Genomic DNA, 21,379 nt, shown 5'->3' with positions numbered 1-21,379 from the left:
TGTGCAGGTCACTGTTAACCACACTACTATTCACCCTACCTCTCAAGCCCGCTGTCTGGGTGTCACCCTGGACTCCGCACTCTCCTTCACTCCCCACATCCAAAACCTCACAAAGTCCTGCAACTTCCACCTTCGTAACATCTGTAAGATTCGCCCTTTCCTGACCCCTGCCACCACCAAACTCCTCATCCATGCCCTCATAATTTCCCGCCTCGACTACTGCAATGCCCTTCTGTCTGGACTCCCTAAGACCCGAATAGCCCCACTGCAGTCCATCATGAATGCGGCTGCCAGAATTATCCACTCCTCCCATCGCTCCACCAGGGCGGCTCCCCTCCGTGAATCCCTCCACTGGCTTCCTATCCAGTCCAGAATCAGATTCAAGATATTGTGTCTGACCTACAAATCCATCCACAAAACCTGTCCAACCTACATTTCTGATCTTACTCAGAGATACACACCAAGCCGCTCACTCAGCTCCTCCAATGAACTTCGCCTGACCGTCCCCCGCATCACCCAGTCCCATGCACGCCTCCAAGACTTCTCAAGAGCCGCTCCGACACTATGGAACTCCCTACCTCCACCCATTAGGGCAGCCCTCTCCTTCAACACCTTCAAGAAGGCCCTCAAAACTCACCTTTTCACTCTTGCCTACCACCCCTCACAATTGCTCTAAACCCACAGCCGAACTCTGGTCCCCTAACTCTCGTGTCCCTACCTCTCCCTCTAGATTGTAAGCCTTTGGGCAGGGTCCTCACTCCTTTTGTGTCCTACCTGATCATGCACCTCTATTACTGTGCACCCATGCTATGCATTTGAGTGAACCTAACTTGCCTAACTCCATGCTCCCATCCAGTGACTGACTAAGCATTACCTTGTACTCATACTGTGCTGTGTGATCTGGTTTTCTTGTATTCCTGTATTGTCATATTGCTGTCTGTCACCCCTAAATATTGTCTGTAACCTAAATTAATGTCCAGCGCTGCGTAATATGTTGGCGCTTTATAAATACAACAAATAAATAAATAAATAAAGTGTGTATATTGGCTCTTACACTTGGTGTGGCTGTGTGAACCTGAGTTAGCATTATTATGTTTGAGCTTCTCTAACTAGCAGGGAAATTATGTTAATGAAGCACTACATCACGTAATGTATTGCAGAAAAAATGGCATTGTTTTATAAATGAGTTTAAACATGATTCTAATTAATTATTCTGGCTTTAGCAGCTATACCATTAACAACAAGTACAGAGGCTAAATGGAATCTTTTACCATAGCCAGGCGTTCTATTTAAGTACAGAGTGATGTGGATATGTAATTGCAATGTCATCCTCCATATGCATTCTGCCTGCACAGACATAGTATAACAAGGACATATTACACTGAACAGAAACAAACACAGCAATTCACAGTATTCACCATCCAACAAACCCCCCGTACACACTAGTGTTACTTATCCGTTTTTCAAAAATTGCATAGAGTTTCTAGGAAGCTTTTAAAAAAATGACTGTATGTAGGGCAGTTTCTAGGCTAAATTGCACCCGGGGAGAGGGTGTAAAAATTGCGTCCCCTTCCTCCCCATCCCCGTGGACTCGTGAACCCTTACTCTTTAGGGACAGTCACAAGGTTACAAGTCACAAGTAGATCTGCCTACTTACTAGTGAACAGCCACTCATCCAGGAGGTAGCAGGGACCAGGAAAACACACAGGCGAAGAGAGCCCGGAAAGCTGACTTCTTCATTGGCGCCGCACGCTGACAGCCTTCAGTACCGCTACAGGACATCAGGTGTCATCACGCAGTGGTGACGTGATGATGACTTGATGTCGGACGCAGGCAGCCTAGGAGGAGTCAAGGAAGGTGATCACGCTGTAATCTTCTTTCTTCTTCCATTTGGCTGCACCGCGCGTCACCAGCTCTCTAGTGGTTATGTCCTTCTGCCTGTGCCCTCCTTCTTCTACTCGCGGTCGCCCTGCCCAAGAAAGGGCCCCTAAGTGTATTTAGCCTATGTGTGTCTCTAGTTCATACTTTTTAAAAAGGAACAGTAGTGAAAATAACATAATAAATACAATTGCTTTTTCTTTAACAATATTAATTTATAAATTATATAGTCAATGTTTGGCTATTGCATAATCTTTCCTCACCCTGAATTACATTATGAAATGTATCACAGGTGACAACATCTTTAGTCCTGTCAGATGCAGCTCTGAAACTAGAGAAAATATTGCCTGGTCTCCCAGAATGTTCTGGGAGGAGAATTCCGCATGACTAAACAGGCTAGGCTAAGCATCACTGGGAGGTCAGAGCTTCACACCAATATACAGCAATATTTAGCTATAGAAAGTGTTTCTGATGCTGAAACCAGGACAATTAATGTAAAAATGGTATCCTGACTTATTTACTGTATTTTATTATATGTCACTACAGTGCCTCTTTAAGACTTTTTCAAGTTAGATTATAGTAGCTTGGTTGAGATTTCCATTTTCACAAAGCAGCCAATAGCCTTATTCTGACAGACAATTCCCATCATAAGCTGAAATGATCCATTTCAATTTTACGCAGTCCCCCAAAGTGTTTGATTCACGTTTGCCAAAAAAACTGTTTAATGGCAAAACACAACATAAAAATCACAAGAGTTTACAGCAAATGATGACGATACACACATCCAGACTTCTGGGGTGAGAACCAAATAGGTCCCTGCAGCCAGCTGGCTTATGACAGCTGTTCCTATGCTTCAGCTAGTTAATAGCATTTTAACTTATGGAAATGACGGTTTTGATTAGTAGTATATTGGCTCAGTACCAAATGTAATGTACCACTGATGTGATATACACAAAATTAGTTGGGCCTGTAAAATTAAAAAGAAGAAAAAAAAATACTAGCACCTTTTTCTGCGTAATGAGATCATTTCAGTTCCTATTTGTAGCTTTAAAATGTTGCATTATTGCTCCCCTAGGAACTCTAAAATAGATTTGGCTGCTAGTTCACAAAGCATCTTGTTTGGATGCTGTTACTATAGTAAAGTCTTTACGCAACATTAAATAAGGGAATGCTGAACAAAGTGAGTTAAAAGTTTAGCATTCACCTGAAGAACAATTCTTCTAAGAAAATGATGTCACTTGCTGGAAATTCTTCCTGAGGTCTTGGAATCCCCCAGCTTATAGACAGATTTATGACTTCCATCTTGGTCATCGTCTCGTGTTTTGCGCCTCTGTTCCGTCACAGCAGAGTGGCCATAAATATTTGAGTGGCATTAATACGCATGAAATGTATAGTGTCTCAGGTTCCTCCTATCCACAATGATATTTACTGCTTTATGTCTCCTGATGTTTGCCACCTGGACAGCAGATGATATTGTGGACGCAGGAAAAGAAAAACATTGTCTCTATCACAGAGAAACACAACCATTTTATAAATCCATATGCATCTCACTGTGATATGCCATTTAGCAGATCGATTGTTTGATAACGATAATTTTAGGATGTTCCTACCAGTAGTATAATTGAGGTATAACTACAGGCGAGCCAGGCATAACAATACAATTAACTGTGGTGGGGATAGTCTGATAGTATCTCTGGCAAGGTCTGCTCTCATCAGAACTATTCTGTTGAGGCAACCAAAGCTTCCTATCCACTTCAAATTGAGGCTTTATGAGTAGCCAAGATTCAGAAGTCTATTGGTCTTTCTGTCTACAGACAGACAGTGCTGCTCGGATACCCCTTTTCAAAATCCGGATCCGATTCGGATCCGGATACCCCGCTATCCGATCCGGATCGGATATCCGAATTCAAAATTTTCGGATCCGAATCCGATTCGGATATCCGACTCTAGTATCCGATCGGATTCGGATATCCGTGTTTAATCCCGGAAGTGGCCTTTAAATTGCTTTAAAAAGGTTTTTTAGGGTATATGAGGCATGTAGCATCATAATTGTGAAAAGGGAAACACTGATGATGTGGGGAGTGGACTTAAAATCCCCCCCCCCCAAAAAAAAATGGCTGTCAATCAACATCAGAGTGGTATCAGGAAGCAGTCGTACTGACGCAGTTGGGGCCTCCCCACAACTCGGACAGCAGACACCTCCAAAAAAAATTACACAGCTATTGTGTTTACATAGTTGACCATGGCACTGTTGTAGGTACCACGGCACAGTAAAAAATTAGGAGAGGTTCCAGGAAGCGGTCGTACTGACGCAGTTGGGGCCTCCCCACAACTCGGACAGCAGACACCTCCAAAAAAAATTACACAGCTATTGTGTTTACATAGTTGACCATGGCACTGTTGTAGGTACCACGGCACAGTAAAAAATTAGGAGAGGTTCCAGGAAGCGGTCGTACTGACGCAGTTGGGGCCTCCCCACAACTCAGACAGCAGACACCTCCAAAAAAATTTACACAGCTATTGTGTTTACATAGTTGACCATGGCACTGTTGTAGGTACCACGGCACAGTAAAAAATTAGGAGAGGTTCCAGGAAGCGGTCGTACTGACGCAGTTGGGGCCTCCCCACAACTCGGACAGCAGACACCTCCAAAAAAAATTACACAGCTATTGTGTTTACATAGTTGACCATGGCACTGTTGTAGGTACCACGGCACAGTAAAAAATTAGGAGAGGTTCCAGGAAGCGGTCGGTCGTACTGCCGCAGTTGGGGCCCCACAACTCGCACAGCACAGACACCTCCAAAAAAATTACACAGCTGACCATGGCAGGTACCACGGCACAGTTCAAAAAATAAGAACCTGGCTTCATGAAGATGGAGTCAGGAGGTTGTGGTGGTAAAGGGTGGTTAAGCAGGCCAGGCATAGTGATTACCACTCAGCCACTTCATTTCCCCCTCTTGCCAACAACAGGGGCCAGGAACTCACCAACTGCCCAAGCCTCGTTCATCTTTAAAAAAGTCAGTCTGTCCACAGACTGGCCTGACAGACAAGAGCGCTTCTCAGTGACCACGCCACCGGCCGCACTGAAGCACCTTTCCGACATAACGCTGGAAGGCGGGCAGGACAGCACTTCCAGGGCGTATTGCGCCAGCTCGCCCCAGATATCCAGGTGCTTCACCCAGTACTCCAAGGGGTCCACAGGGGTGTCGGTGTCAAGCCCGCTATAGGACCCCATATAATCGGCCACCATCCGGGTCAGGTGCTGGTTCTGGCTTTGAGAGCCGGATGCTGCTGCAGGCACCTCCTCTGTAGGCAGTGGTACTGGTGTGGCATAGAGCGCCTTTGTCAGAGACAGCAGGTTTGTTGGGCGCCTGCTGATGCTGGATGCAGGCACCTGCTGCTGTGCTGGCTGGACTGAGACAGCAGGGGGGGTGGGAGTCCGGGGGAAGGCTTCCTCCAAGCGCCGAACCAGAATCCGCTGCAAGTCCCTGATTCGGCGCACAGGGTCTCCTCCTACAGGCAGGAACTGAGCCAGCTTCCCCTTCAGCCATGGGTCCAGCATCAGGGTGATCAAGATGTCCTCCCGAGCACTCATCTCCTTCACCCTTGGGTCTTTGCGCAGGCACTGCAGCATGTGCGCTGCCATAGGGAAGAGGGCTGCCATCTCTGCTGACCTATGATATTCTGCACCGCTGACAGTGCTGTCGTCCTCCTCTGATTCCGGAGCCTCATCTTGCTCTCTCCACCCCCGCACTACTGCAGCTGCACTCCGCTGTGCCCCCTCCTCTTCAAGGTCAGGGACCTCCAACTCCTCCAAGTCCTCCTCCAACTCCTCCGAATCCTCCTCCTGCTGCACAGAGGTGGACTGTGAAGTGTGCTGCTGCTGCTCCTGCTGGATCAAGGCTTCCTCTCCCACTTCCAGCAGAGCATCGAGGGCCTTGTCCAGCATGCACACAATGGTCACCCACTCACACAGCGACGCATGGTCCCGGCTGACCATGTTGGTGGCCTCCAGGAAGGGTGCCAGCACAAAGCACACCAGCTGCATTTTTCCCCACTCAGCAGGGCGGATGATGTCTGGGAGGTGGGTGGTGCCGGTCCCCAACAAGTTGGCATCCATGGTGGCTCTGGCCAGGTACAGGTTGACAGCCCGCCTCTGTTCAACCAGACGTTCCAACATCGCCAGGGTGGAATTCCAGCGTGTTGGAACGTCTATAATGAGGCGGTGCTGTGGGAGGTTCAGCTCCAGCTGCACGGCTGTAAGGGTCGCTGTGGCACCACCCGAGCGGCGAAAATGACCCACCGTTTTCCTTGCCGCTCCCAAAAGAGTGTTCATCCCCTGGTAGGTGTGCAGGAATTTCTGCACCACTAGGTTCAGGACGTGGGCCAGACAGGGGATGTGGGTGAGGTTTCCCCGCTGGATGGCGGCAACCAAGTTTGCCCCATTGTCGGCCACCACCTCTCCGACTCTGAGGCCTCTGGGGGTCAGCCAACTGCTCTCTTGCTCTCGGAGCTTGGCCAAGACGTGGTCTGCCGTCAGCTTGTATTTGCCCACCGTGACCATCTGCAGCAGCGCTTGGCAGTGGTGGGCCTTCACGCTGCTGCTGAGGCGGGGTTGTTTGGCGGCGGATGGAACCGGATCAGAGCTGGAAGCTGCTGCACTTCCCCTGACCCTGCTGCGGGGTGGCACCACCCACCGTGGTGATGATGCTGCTGTCTCCTCTTCACCCCCTTCCACCAAACTGACCCAGTGCGCGGTGAAGGACAAATAGCGGCCTGTCCCGAAGCGGCTGCTCCATGAGTCCATTGTCACATGGACGCGCGCACCAAGCGCATGATCCAGCCCACGCTCCACGTTGGCCTTTACAAAGCGGTGCAGTGCTGGGATGGCCTTGCGTGCAAAGTAGTGCCGGCTGGGGATTGGCCAATCCGGCGCTGCGCACTGCAGGAGCGCACGCATCCGGCTCCCCTCCTGCACAAACGAGTACGGGAGGAGCTGGGAGGACATGGCCTGTGTCAGCAAGCCGTTCAGCTGGCGTATGCGACGGCTGCCGGGAGGCTGAGCCCTGACCACAAAAGAGTCACTCAGCAGGGTCTGGTGGTGGGGGCGTTTTAGGCTTGCACGGGAAGCTGAGGAGGGAACAGAGGAGACCACTGAGGAGGACTGGCTGCCTGAAGAGGCCTCAGTGTCAGCAGGAGTGGCAAAGGTTGTTATAGTGCTCTGACCTCTGCAAGGGCCAGCGCCAGCTTCCTTCAGCCTCTTGAATTCCTGATGCTCAGGTTTGTGCTTATTGCCCAGATGATTTATGAAGCTGGAGGTGCCATAAGTGGAGGGGTGAGACCCTCTGCTCAGCTTCACATGGCATAATTTGCACGTAACATACTTGCTATCCAGTGAGGGCAGATGGAAAAACTGCCATATTGGGGATTGGTGTTTTCCCTTACGTGGCTCAGAACGGGATGCTGCTGTGGATTTTCTGCCGGTGGTGGTTAGGGCCTGGGGTTGAGTGGTGCAGCTGGTGGTAGTCGTGCCACTGACAGATGGAGCAGCAGCCTGCGGGTCACGTATTCCATGCCCACTGCTGCTCCTGCCAATCCCTGAAATGCTCAACCTGCGTGCCAGACCCACTGACTCCTCCTCCTCAGAGTCAGAGCTGACATGCCCCTCCGGTCGCTGGTAGTCCGGGTCCTTCACCTCATCATCAAACTCCCCTTCATCAAACTGCTGGGATGATGAGCCCGCATCAAATTCCTCTTCTGCTGACACATCATGGACGGGCTCCCCCCCAACAATTACTGTCAGCATCTCAGACTCTTCTGAAAAGCCAATTTTGCAGAGAATATTTTCTCTAGGGCTAGGGCTGGTGGTGGTGGTGGCCTCACTGTCACTGGCTTGCTCCTCGTCATGCGCCATCTGCTGCATCACAGACGCGGCGTCCTTCTCCTCCAATCTGCGCCGCTGACCCTGCTTGAAAATGGACGCAACACGGTGCTGCGTCTCTGCAGCGTGACTGCCAGTGGGTAGCGGCGGAATGCCTGATGCGGCAGAACTGCTGCCAGAGGCCGTAATGTTGCTCACTCTCCTTCCGGCCTTTCCCCTCCCCCGTCTCACACTGCCAGTGCCAGACATAGTACTGTACAAGACTCACTGTCACTGATGAGTCGACGTCACAGATGATGTGTGTGGGGTACTTGGTGCACTTTTATTATTGGCGGCGGGCTTGGAAATGATCAGCAGATTGACAGACAGGAGTACAACAACTAAACACACTGACACTGCTCACTCAGTCAGCAGCAGCACAGCAGCAATAATCTGTAGTACTAGCACTGTCTGCAACTACACAATACAAAACCACAGTAGCAGTAGTAATAGCAGCCCAGCCAGCAGCAAGGAGCCTGGAGTGTGTGCACACAGACACAGCACACACAAAGACACAGGACCTAGTAGCAGGCACAGGCAGCGCAGCTGCTGCAGCTGAAAGACTGACTGACAAGACTGACTGACACTAACAAATTACACAGACTAGCTAAGCTAACTACAACACAGTACAACAGTAAAACCAGAAGGTGTTTTAGTGTTAAAACGCTGGGTTATCACTGGGATAATGTACTTGCTTCAGCCAAACACACTGGACAACCTATCACAGTGGCAGTCACAAAGCAAGGACGAGATTCTTAACATGGCCCCCTCCTTATATACAGGAGGGACTGGCCAAGGTTCTCCTCTGTGATTGGGTGCTTGGGCTTAGGCTGGGAGCGCTCTGATTGGCTGAATGACGTCATGGACATAATGTCCATGGTTACAGCACCCGGATTCGGATATCCGACCGGTATCCGCGGGTATCCGGGTTATGAGACCAACTATCCGCATAGAGCTATCCGGATTCCCATCCAGCTATCCGGAATCCGGATCCGATCGGATAGGCCTAAAAAGTTCGGATATCCGAGTCTATTCGGATATCCGGTATCCTGTTGAGCAGCACTGCAGACAGACACAAATACACAAATTCTGTGTATTAGCAACCTGTAGTGCGCTTTCATCATAATGTACATATGCTGCAATTAGAGATGACGTCTGAGGGTTACCTTACTTATTAGGTAATGACTTAGTGTAGACTAATCGCACATCTCCAATCTGGTTTTAGGCATAGCCGGATTGGCCAGCAGCAGTTAAATGGGCAGGGCTTAAGGTGGGATTAGGTTTAAGTAACCAACACCAATCCACAGCGGTGAGCTGTCTCCCTGCTACAGAGCCATGCTGGTACTCAGTGAAACGCTTGTAGTATGAAACAATTGTTGACCTTAACCCTCTCAATTTAAACTGATAATCATGTGTTACCTTTGTGAGCTGCTGGATATTTAAGTCCTGTGACAAATAAATACAGATTTGTGTTGTACTTGTGCCCACAAATTAAAATGAGTGCTCTATGTGGTGCCCAAATTCCCTGGAGGCTGCAGGTGGCCAAATGTCCCACCTCCTACCACTGAGACTGTTGGTAAATGTACTTCTACCTTAGTGTATACTGTAAGTGACCCAAATAATTTAAGGCTTAATCATCCAGGTTTTTAAGTTAATTTTCCTATCTCCCATATCTCACTTGGCTTCAACTATAGGCACTTTCCTGAAAAAAATGCGTTCCTGTCCTGAGCCCATACTTACACAGGGTATTCTCTCAGCTACCCAACCATTATGCTCAGGGGTAAGTCGGATTCTTGCTGTTTTAACTGTAATAAAATCTTGAATCTCTGTTTTGGCAGAATTATCTGGATTTAGTTCCTTCAAATATGTGCTATTCCTGCCTATTCATGACATATTATGTTTAAGATTATAGATCTGAAAAATGTATTTGAGGTATAAGCCAAAATGAAGACACAGAAAAATTGCACGCTAGATCTCACATTTGTAAACATTTATTCAACCATTTGAGATAATGGAAAAATACCAAAAAGACAAGTTGTGTGTTGGACGAACTCCAGATTCCCAAGCAATTCCATTTCCTTTAGGAAAACCACTCAAAGGATGAAATGAGCTGCCTCTGAGGCGCCAGGCTATGTACCGGACCGCATTGGTGATATGCTCCTATTTATTGCCTGAGGAAGTGGGATATACCTGCGAAACGCGTTGCACCTTGTTTGGAGTATGTAAATAAACTGATTTTTGCTTAAAACAGCAATTTTTGTGTCTGTTTTGGAGGGGTAAGTCCACCGCTACCTACTTCATTTTAACCATTTTAAAGAAATATTGTTTTTACCCTGTTGGCGCCTCTGTACTACTTTTATAGTTCATATCATGTTTCTATCATAGTTGATATCATAGTTCTATATCATGAACAGCTTACCAAACCTCACTCCCCCTAAACCTCATGAGTTCACATACACCCTTGACAGACTGTAAGCTCATATTGGCAGGGCCCTCTCTCCTGACATATCTTTGTATTGTGGGTCTACTGTACATAACCTTGCTGTGGGTCTATGTAGACTATCCAAAAATATTTACCTATACGGTGCCCAGGAATATGTTGGTGTTGTATAAATCAACACAATCAATAATCACACCTGCCATAACATCATGGCCGGATTTCTGGCAAGGCCACATAGGCCATGGCCTAGGGCACCAGATAAACAAGGGGCGGCCTGCAGACAGTGGGCATTATTTGCAGGGCATTATTTGCAAGTGTCCAAACAAATGAAAGTGGTCAGGATAACTGCACTATTAGTACCAGCTGGCATCTGCCTGTGCTGTGTTACAGGCAGCTGCAGTCCGTTAACCAAACGTTTGTGAACAGTGTGTGACTAGCAAAAAGCCAGACCTTGACCAATGACATAGCAGCAGCTGCAGGCAGTTACAGAAGGCCGGGTCTCACGCACTTGGTGTGGGGGATGAAAGGACCAGGGGCAGCACCAGCAAATAGTACAGAATACAGAAGGCAGCCTCTCACAGTACCCATTTCTTAATTATTGATTGGCCAGCACTGTTACCCTGAAAACAGAAGTGGGTACAGGACTCACTTTTACGTGTTGCTGACCCCACCCAATGTCCAATTGTGAGCCTCTTTTGACTATGTGTGTGTGGTGGAAGGCTCCCACCACGCCCATCACCTGTAGATCGCTTGATTGACCAGTTCCCCCGTGTGACATGATTGATTCACTTCACGTTGCCATGGAGACCTTGGCACTAGCCCCAATAGTGGACACCATCGGCCCAAAAATTTTTGGATTGGTGTGTGTGGAGAGAGGTGGTAGGATACGGTTTTGGTTGGGGCGGCTGGTAATAGTCGGCCTTGGGCGGTAAGAAGTACAAATCCGGCCCTGCATAACATGAGATGATCCTGACATTAAGATAGTGAATCAAGCGTCCATAAAGGTGTGGTTTGCTTCTGTGAAAAGGAGAACTCATCCGTCCATTATATTGTTGTGCGGTACACTGATAACTGCAAAGGGCTCAGGAGTTTGTTCGGTTTCTAAGACCAATATGTCCAATGTGACAAAGCACTTTTCTAGGGTTCCCGGAGGGGATAGGTTCTCTTTTTCTTTACAGAGCATTGATACATGTTTTCCTAATAAAAGGCTGGTATCTGTTATGTTTATTTTTCCTTATTCATATACATCCCCTATTTTGCATTTTTTTTTCCGATCTCCATAGTTTCAGTGTACTGTACTTTTCCTTAATGTATTTAAATTACTTTTGTATGACTTTTTATATGTTTCTCTGGCCTAGCCCCCACCCTTTGTGTTATATGGCACTTTCTGTTCTAAAATGGGGCCCTGGGCAAGATGACAGTTTTGGGCCACCGCTGACGATCACCTGGAATTTTTAATAAGATTGAGGGCCCCTTTTCACTGCAGACCTATTTTGATGTGCCTTTATTGTGTGTTTTGAATGCGTTTGCTTTTCCGTTTTTCTGATTGGCAAGTGTTGATTTGATTTTTGAAAATACAAAGGGCCTAAGCCATAAATTAGGCCCTGCATGGGTCTGTGGCAATCCTAGATAAGCTAAATTACAGCCTGTCATGAGGTGTTTTTATCTCCCTCACTGTGAGGTAAAGTCAGAGCTGATTGGCTGAGCTTTGCTGCAGTGTGTGTGTGTGGTAAATGTGTGGCACACAGGTTTGTCAGCCCTGATTGGTCAGAGGGCAGGTAGGTCTATTTCTGCAGGTGTCACTAAGGCTCAGGGCAGAGTTTAGCGACCAATCAGGGCTGAGTTAGGTGTATATAAGAAAGGTCAGGACAGCGCTAGCTGCCTGTCACCTCAGTGGCTAATAGGTGAGCTCTTCCCAACCCCCCCTCCCCTTTCCTCAGGAAGTCGTGGTCAAAAATCTTTATTGGAACGTTTGGGGTCTTATTACTGATCAACCGTATCTGGGCTGTGGTAGTCAGATACGCAACTGCTGTTGCTTATGTATCATTATAATAATTGTTTGACAATAAAGTTTGATATTGACCTCAGTTATTTATTCATTATTATTATTAAAGTTATAACGTTCCTTAATAAAGATGGCCACGGCCAATTTTCGCCAGTCTGGAGTGTCTTGGTATTTAATTTTAGTGTTAAGTTTGTAGTTATGATAATAGGTATTGTCTACAGTCCCATAGATACTAGTGGTTAAATCAAAACAAAATGCAAACACATTTCTATGCATTTTTCATGCATTCCTATACTTTACGTTGAAATGCATCGCAGCAGTGGAAATAGCTACCCAGGATTCTTATTTTAAACAGGCTGCATTTAAGAATCTGAAAACACATGCATTTTGCCTTTGCGTTTTAAGCAAAAATGCAGCTAGTGTAAAAGGGCTGTAACCCCCCCAAAAGAGGGTTACAGATTGCTTAAGAATTTCCAGGTGTGTGGCGCCTTTAAGACTAAGTCCCATGCTGCTAGAACCAAAACGGCGCATGAGAAGGCCCAGTAAGCGAAGGTAAGGTTGCATAGACTGTTGCCAAGCGACCGCAGTATGCAAATTAGGGGAATTTTCTGGGACTTTCTCGAGGCCCGCGCAGCCTACCAGAAACATAGAGCGCAGGCGGCAGAGTCTAAAAAGGAGTTACCGGCGGGAACTAGTTGGAGTTAGTTGGAGAGCATGGAAGGAGGCAAGAGTACTTGAGCAGGAGTGAGCGGTGCGGAGCAGGGTGGGAGCCCAGACCAGCGCAGAATAAGACCGTAGCAGTCACCCGGAAGCTAAGGGGACCCGGCGGCCACATAGTAAGGACAGCGGCGGTCGGCCAGGACAATACCCAGAGCCAGAGCGGCAGACCCGGACTAACCTTTACCTAAAGACATTTGCAGTCAGATGAGTATAGGCCTGAGAGCCACATCTAAGCCATGAAGTGTGTATAGTTAGTAGCCAGTGTCCAGCGTCACTTGCTGAAGATGGCAAACTAGAACCTGGAGAGGCCCAGATTGTATCCCTGAGTGGTATTGCTAAAGACTGCCTATGTAAGAGTGCTGTACAGTCACAGAGACTTTGTGCTGAGTATACAGTTATTTATGCAGAAGAAAGCTGATGATCTAAAGTAAGACAAGTTGCTATTGCTTACAAAAAGTCCAGGCGCTACTGTCACTGAGAGACATTCTCTACTACCTAAAGTACCCTGCTAAGCTGACACAGTCCCCGCTTGCCTTTAGTCTTGTTATATAGAGACATTATCCCTGCAAAGCCCGTTTCAAGTCAAGAGTTAAACTTCTGATGTTGATGTCTTCTGCATGATTACAGAGTTTGATATTTAAAGAGAACCTGTCAGTATTACAAAGTTAAGAGAAGAGGAGGAGTTGCCTAGCATCTTGTGATTCTAAAGTGTGCTACAGAGAAAGTAAACTGTCATCTGATCAAGATACAGAGTTAACCTACTTAGATTACAAGTTTTGCATCAACTCTATTTCAGACCTTATTCAGCCTTAACATCAAAGTGCACTTAAAGAAAGTTCTATTGTAGGAGGGTGGTGTTGGTGGTATTGAGGGGTGCATCGGTCACTTTATATTTTATTTTGCTTATCTTTATTCAACTTTAACCCTTTTTGATTATTTGCTTATTATTTTATTTTGTTTGTTATTTTGGGGAGCCCAATTCTAAGGGGAGGTATTAAGAGTAAAGTGTATTGAGTGCTACAACTGCACAATACTACACTAGCACGGCCTCTACTGCATTGATTAACGTAGTAGCGGCTGCTCTACTAGTGAAGTGTCACGCTCGCTCTACCATCACATTGCGCAGCAGTAGGAAGGATCTTGCACAAGTTAAGAGTGCACGCTATGCTGACAGGACCTCACATAACATGCACTAACTAATATTAACCCGCGCTGCTTGTGTGTGTTATCTTTAGTGAATCAACCTGAATGATTTAATAAAGCTCAGATTGCTAGGGGCAGTTGTAGATATATTTTCCCTCAAGGTGCACCGTAGAAATGTATGCACAGAATACATGTGAATGTACGTTTTCTTGGGTTCCCATTATAAACATTCTCCATTACAGCAGCTGCATATATACAGTATATATGTCCCCTATAATATATGTAGCAGCTGCATATATATATATATATATATATATATATATATATATATATATATATATATATATATATATATATATATATATATATATATATAATGTCCCTTATTATATGACTAAGTGTATGTTTTACAATGTAAAGTAACATACATTTTGTCATGTGTAATTCAAAAAAGAAAAAAGTCCCTAGAGATCCAAACTCTATAAACACCACATAAAGTATTTTCTATGTTGGAACCATTTCTCTTCCTCTCACTGACCTCAGACATATTATTTGGCTCCATCTCCTCACACTCATTATTTGGCTGGTTCTCTGCAACAGTTTACATCACCACCTTACTTCTTAGAAAGTCTGAGCACATCCAAAAATGCAAGAAATACAAAATGGAAGTGAATGAATGGTTCAGGAAAGGCACAGCGATGTTCAACAGAATTGTACTGTGCTGAGGTCCTTAGCAAGCATATGAAGGCGTGTGCACACTATAATCAGGTTGTGGAAAATATGTGTTGTCATTGTGCTTTGTATTAACAAATGCTTTTGATTTAAAGGGCCATGTCACACAGATTACCTTGTTGAAGACATTAGCTGCTGCAACTTGTCATTGGATGCTGCTACTAGTCTCTATAACTAGTCTTTGGATGCTGTGATTAATTCCTAGCAATAGACCTGCAACTGAGTGACTTTTGCCATTTTTGCGTTGCTACGTCTAGTAACCTAGAGACTAAAAGTAGTCAATGCTATGAGGAGTGAAGCTGTCACTACTCACTGTATCCCACAATGCAAATCTATTGCAATCAACTACTCACAGTATCTAGAGACTAGTCAAATTCTACTCACAGTATCTAGAGACTAGTCAAGTTTTCTAACAACTACTCACAGTAAACACTCACCATGTCCTGCAAGTGAATGGCAACAGTTTATTTAGGCACAAGCAGGGCTATGTTAAAATGGGCACAGCTTAGACTGCACTGTTAATTGTGGCTATCGCAGCACCCGGGAGGTTATGTGGGCACTCGTGGTTGAAATTAGGCTGCCAGTATGCGTTCATTAGTATATTCAGCGGCAAAGGTGATGCTTGTATCAGCGCATATTGCGGCATGGGGTAGTAGGTTAACGGTAGGTATGGATATCAGCTGATATTGAGGGGTGGGGGGAGGGTTTGTTAGGGTTAGAAATCGTGGGGGTCAGTTAGAATTAGGCATCAGTGGGGGGGGGGGGGGGGGTTGTGTCAGTTGGGGTTAGGCACTGATGAGGGGTTAGGTTAGGGTTAGGCATCAGTGTGGGTGTTGGTTAGGTATCGGCAGGGGTGTCAGTTAGGCACTGGGGGGGGGGGGGAGGATGGTTAGGATAGGCCATAGGCATTGGTGGGAGAAAGGGTTGGTTAGTGTTAGGAATTTAGAGGGAGGTTAGGTAAGTCCATAGTAGAATATGATAAAGATTACCGATATTCTATTATCGGAATTATGCCATTGCATAATATAAATGTACACCGTGACAGGGCCCTAAAACCCAACTGCAGAGAAAAATATGTTTAGTGCATTGGGATTGATATGGGAAAGATATAACTGCTTTTTGAGTCCCTTCTGAGCAGAACTCCCCTTACTTCCTGTCCCTGGGACTACAAGATCTCTTACTTCAGCCTCTTCAGGTCTTTTTTCAGTTCCAGGCAAGTGCGGTACATTGTTGTATCTTTAAAGGGAACCAGAGACGAACGATCTCTAAAAAATGAAAAAAGATGTTATACATACCTGGGGCTTCCTCCAACCCCATAAGCCTGGATCGCTCCCACGCCGCCGTCCTCTGCTGCCTCTATCGCCGATCCCAGGTCCCATCACTTTCGCCGGACGCGACCAGTCTTCCGCATGCACAGGGGCTCCCTCCGGCTCTGTATGCATGCGCCTGCGCAGGTACGGAGGGAGCGCACTGCGCTGGCGTCGACTGGCTGAAATGACGGGACCCGGTACCGGCGGACAGAGGCAGCGGAGAAAGGCGGCGTGGGAGCGATCCAGGCTGATGGGGCTGGAGAAAACCCCAGGTATGTATAACATCTTTTTTCTGTGGTCTCTGGTTCTCTTTAAGCATAGTATTAGTAGTAGAGTATTTTAGTAGCAGTAAAGTATTGGTAAGTACCATAGTCTACTGCTATTATTTCAGCCTGTGGTGTCACCGGGGAAGGCTGTAACTGCAGTGAGACAGAATTTCTTCTTCTATAGTACTATTGTACAACACTTTACACACTTTTTTTTTGACATTTACAGCACACTGACATCAATCAATTCCTGAAATAGCTAGCAGTTTTTTCTTCTCCATCTAGAGCTTAACTAAAAGATCAGAGTAAGGCTGTGGGCCCCAGTGCAAATTTTATGTGGGGCCCCCCAAGCACTCTATACATAACAGTTAATATGGTGCACTAAAACCCGCCAAGGAGGGCAACCACAGTGTCAGAGGTGCAAGAAGGGGATGGGAAACAGTGTGTTAATGATCGCTACTATTCAAAGCAGCTATAGAAGTGATTATTACCAGCAAATGACCAATAAATAACTAATACTGTAGTTGAGATGTGGACCTCTAGTCCAAGGGGGTGGATCTCTAGTCCAAGGGCCCGATGCGGTTGCTACCTCTGCACTCCCTATTGCTACGCCACTGGTTGAGCTTTAACTTCTGAGAGAAACAATGCAGCATGTTTCAGTTTTCTATTGTGTCAAACAAAACACCATGTAAGGGCCTGTACACACTGCTGCGCTTGCGCTGCGCTTTTCAAATCGCATGCGCTTTTTAATCAGAAGGTCTTTTGAAAAATAATGAAAATCGTGGAGACCTGTACACACTGGTGCGATGCGCTTTTCCTATTCTCATGAAGGCTTGCATTTTAAAAATCGCATGCGATTTTAAAAGTGCAGCAGTGTGTACAGGCCCTTAGAATGTTAACAGATACAAATACAATTCAGAAGTTGGAAACATTAATATATTCCAGTGCATTTTGTTGCTTCACATAGTGAAATTGTTAACAATGAGCGCAAGAAACATATAGCTATGTTCTTGTGCTAAGTCCTTACCTGCCATTACTTCATACAGATTTCCCTTGTAGTCCACATATTCATATTCGTCAAACTTCTGTGGCCCCCAGCACATAGCTCTACACTCTGCGTCTGCTTGAAAATAGCCTTTCAAAGCATCCTCAAAATGCGTGATTGCCTGGTGATATTGTTCCTTATCATAGAGCTTCACACCTGCATGGTAATCCTCCTAGGGGTTTAAATGAAAGATATGTTAGCTTATTTCATAGCGTTGCATAATAGAAGGACACTACAGCTCCAACATTCTTATGGCATGTCTGCAGGTAATTTATTTCTGTCTGGGGTAACAATTTATCCCACGCATGTGACCTGATCTGTATGAATTTATTTTTCCACATTAGCCTCCAGAAATGCCTTGAAAAGGAAACGTAATTTCCATCTGGTAAAGCAGTCACATAAATGGGTTTTCAGGCAGGGAAGGTATTGTACCGTGAGAAGGAGCAGAGTCAGCTAACAAATTCTAATCTCATTCCCAGTTCCTGGCAGCTCAGCCTGACACAAGATAAAGTGTTGGGGTAATAGTTAATAATTACGATTCCATTTATAGACTTAACCAAGATGAGCTTTTCAGCGCTCTGAGGTTTAGGCAATAATGGGCAAAGACTGGGAGAGTTGTATTCAGATTGCTCATACGTTTAACATAGATATCATCATACAATCTGAGGCCCCAGCAATTCTATGTAAATGCCATTCATGTTTTCTATGTTGTAGTGCAGTGTTTCTCAACATTTTTATCGGTATGTACCCCTTTTAAAGCCCTGTACTCACCAAGTACCCCCTAGCACAGGGATGTCAAACCGGTCCTACGAGGGCCGGAGTCCTCACACATTTTTGACCCAGCTCAAATGAATTGATGGGTTTGAATCAGGAAAGGTGTGGTCCATCAGGTAGAACACATTCCTCTCTTTCTCAGTCCATCCTAAACACTGGCATGGATCTGGCCCTCCAGGCCTGGAGTTCGACACCTGTGCCCTAGCATATTAAACATTATCACAAGTACCCCTTGAAAATATAGGTTTAATTGTAGTACACTATAATTGGTTCTAAACTATTTCCAAGCATTTACTATTGCTTTTAATTAGTTAAAACACTAATTTGGTGTTGTTTAAATAAGATTTATCATTTTCTGAAACTCTAAATTTGTTATTCTTGGTTAAGTATATCAAGCCCGAGTACCCCCTGGAGCCAACAGATGTACCCCCTGGGGTACGCGTACCACACGTTGAGAAACTAGGTTGTAGTGAACCTGTGGCAATAATTGTTAGGCTATATAGGCGGTCCCCTACTAACAATCAGGTTACGTTCCGGGAGCTTGTTTGTAAGTTGATTTTGTTTGTTAGTCAGGTCATTTGTTAAACATACTAAAATGTGAATAAATGATTATGGGCTTGTTTCCATATGCGCCCTTTTAGCCGCGTTTATGGAAACACAATCGCAGGGACATCAGAGAGTGCATAGACTGCACTCTCATATGTTTCAATACATGCGCTGCAATCATATGTTTCAATACATGCGCTGCAATCAGGGACGGTTCTCTCATGAAGCAAGGTGAAACATTTGCATCAGGTGCAGAGATTACAGGGGCAGCATGCAGTCAGAGTTGGAGGAGAAGCGAGAGGAAAGTGAAGTGAAGAAGTAATCATTGGGTAAAAGCAGCTTGTTGTGCTGTGTGAGGAGTCTGACAGTGAGTGAGGAGGGGGGAGGCAGGAGAGCAGCAGTGTTTCATATGACTTGCACAGCAGAAGGGAGGAGGTGGCACTGCTGTCCTGACTGAGGAGGAATGAAGTGGCTGAAGGTGAGTAGTTTGGTTGTCACAGACTCACAGCCAGCCAGCGTGCTATTGTGTTGAGCTGCGGCATGTCATGTGAAAACATTAACTGAAACAGAGTAAATTGTTGGGTACTGTGCGATCATTCCCAATAGGGGGAGCGCATCCTCACAAGTTTGCCTCAGGCAGCAAAAAGTCTAGAACCGGCTCTGGTTGTGATTCACCCCTGAATTGCAGTGCATGGTTGCACGCATTTTGGGGCGATTGCGCCCACGATCTCATTCGTTATAATGAATGGGATCGCAAGCACGGCACCCGGGGCAACTGACGCCAGGCTCCTGAGCGGCATAAGGGAAACACCATCCTTACTCTCGACAACTCTGGATTTTGACATTTAGAATGACAATGTTTTTTTATTTGTTTCAACTACTTACAAAAGTTTATACAATACTGCAAGATGTACCAACAAAAATATGCAATAACAAAAACAGTGCAGTACATTTCAGGGCCTTTTTTACACTGTAAACTAACCACGTTGCGTTGTAAGCTTGCAAATTGCCACCAACCTGCCACAAAGTCAACAGCGCGTTACTGAGCTAATGGAAGTCAAAGGGTGATGCAAAAATGTTTAATTTGTTGGCGGCTGTGGGCGGCGCCTGTTCTCAACACCACAAATGCGATGGGGAAGCAGGAAATCCTATTGATGTACTTCCTGTCCAGCAGGGAGTACGGCACTGGGTGAAGGGTGGCGACGGGCTGAGCGTGTGGGGGGAACGTGAGAGTTGTGAGGGGGAAAAGGGGGCAGCGCTACGCATATGACCCTGTCGGCGCAATCTGCCGCAGTGTCATATGAATCTCTTTTTTGGCACTGCAGTGCGATGTAAAGGAGTGAAGCATCGCAACACACACCAAAGGTCTAAAACCGGCCTCATGGACAGAAATGCAACACATTTCTCAATGCATCCATGGTTTTGTCAGCTTACCCACATCCACCTTCATCCCGTGATTGCTTCTTTCCACCTTTAGGCACCATTCAAAAGTTAATTATGTAAACAACCTCTGAGACCTTACCACAGGCACAGGAGTTAGGGAAAGACATATAACAGGGCATTGCTAGGACTTTCTTCATGAAAAAGCTGTGAAAGCAGGAATCATTCAGGCCAGCTTTAAATCTGAATTGTCCTATTTCTGTAACTGGAAATACACTTTTAGAAAACAGGGCTGGAGCTCCACTTTATTCTTCTTTTAGTTGAGCTGAAGTAAAAGTTTACTCATAAAACATGAAGTCACAGCACATCATTGACTTCAATATAACATTTGTTTCCAGCATGAAATGATCACAGAAAAAATACAATGATATGTTTGATATCTCTCTAATTATGTGTTCTTTAAATGGCTCTGAAGTGGTGATTTGTGCTAAAAGCATAAAAACACAAAACATACTTTAAACATCACAAACTGTGAGGAAATTGCTCAATTAAATCACAAACACTAAAATAAATAGGCATGACAAATCTGGTCGCTTGAATTGAAACTGAATGCGAGACTGAATGACCAGTGGGAAATATTCCATAATGAGGAACATGTGTGCTGCTGTTTCCATTCGGTGACGTTTAGCCATTTAGAAACCACATCGCACTGAGGATTCAATAAAACGAGCGGATACCGATACTTGCTACATTGCTAATTACACTGGTGTACCTGGACTATGTAAAGCAAAGCAACAGGAATACATACCATGTAAGCACGTCTCTCCCTGTCATTCAGAGGTATATCTGATTTCGTTTGGTAGGCTTTTATATTCTGCTGCACTTCCATATGTTCAGGATTCGCCATGAAGAAGGTATGAGCGGCCTCAGCAGCCTTATCCAGCTGATTCAACTGCAAAACAGAAAAGTAATTTCATGTAACAAATCATTTTGACTATTTCATAGAGGCAATAAGCTCACAGGTATTACTTCTCTCATATAAGGCACACTTTGATATAACAAGGCTGGTGAAGGAATACAAATCAGAAGTACTTCCTCCCTGTATGATCAATTAATAGAAAAAAAAGCAAAACAAAAAAAAACACCACACTAGACATTTATGAGTGTGCATATTTTGTTTTTCTTTGCAGTATATGTAACTTTAAGCAATTTATGTGAT

General features: G+C 45.6%; 1 protein-coding gene across 1 annotated transcript in view; it reads right to left on the bottom strand.

Annotated features, from left to right (window-relative positions):
* P3H2 (prolyl 3-hydroxylase 2) overlaps positions 1-21,379 on the bottom strand; it is a 216,715-nt gene that overhangs the window by 62,961 nt on the left and 132,375 nt on the right. The window contains exons 2-3 of the mRNA XM_068281207.1: positions 20,969-21,112; positions 17,443-17,632 (exon numbers count right to left, since the gene is read on the bottom strand). Of these exons, the coding sequence (XP_068137308.1) occupies positions 17,443-17,632; positions 20,969-21,112 (334 nt within the window). The remainder of the gene's footprint in view (positions 1-17,442; positions 17,633-20,968; positions 21,113-21,379) is intronic.

This window comes from Hyperolius riggenbachi, chromosome 4 (assembly GCF_040937935.1).
Source record: "Hyperolius riggenbachi isolate aHypRig1 chromosome 4, aHypRig1.pri, whole genome shotgun sequence".
NCBI classification, from domain to species: Eukaryota; Metazoa; Chordata; class Amphibia; order Anura; family Hyperoliidae; genus Hyperolius; species Hyperolius riggenbachi.
This window is presented reverse-complemented; position numbering and strand designations above follow the sequence as displayed.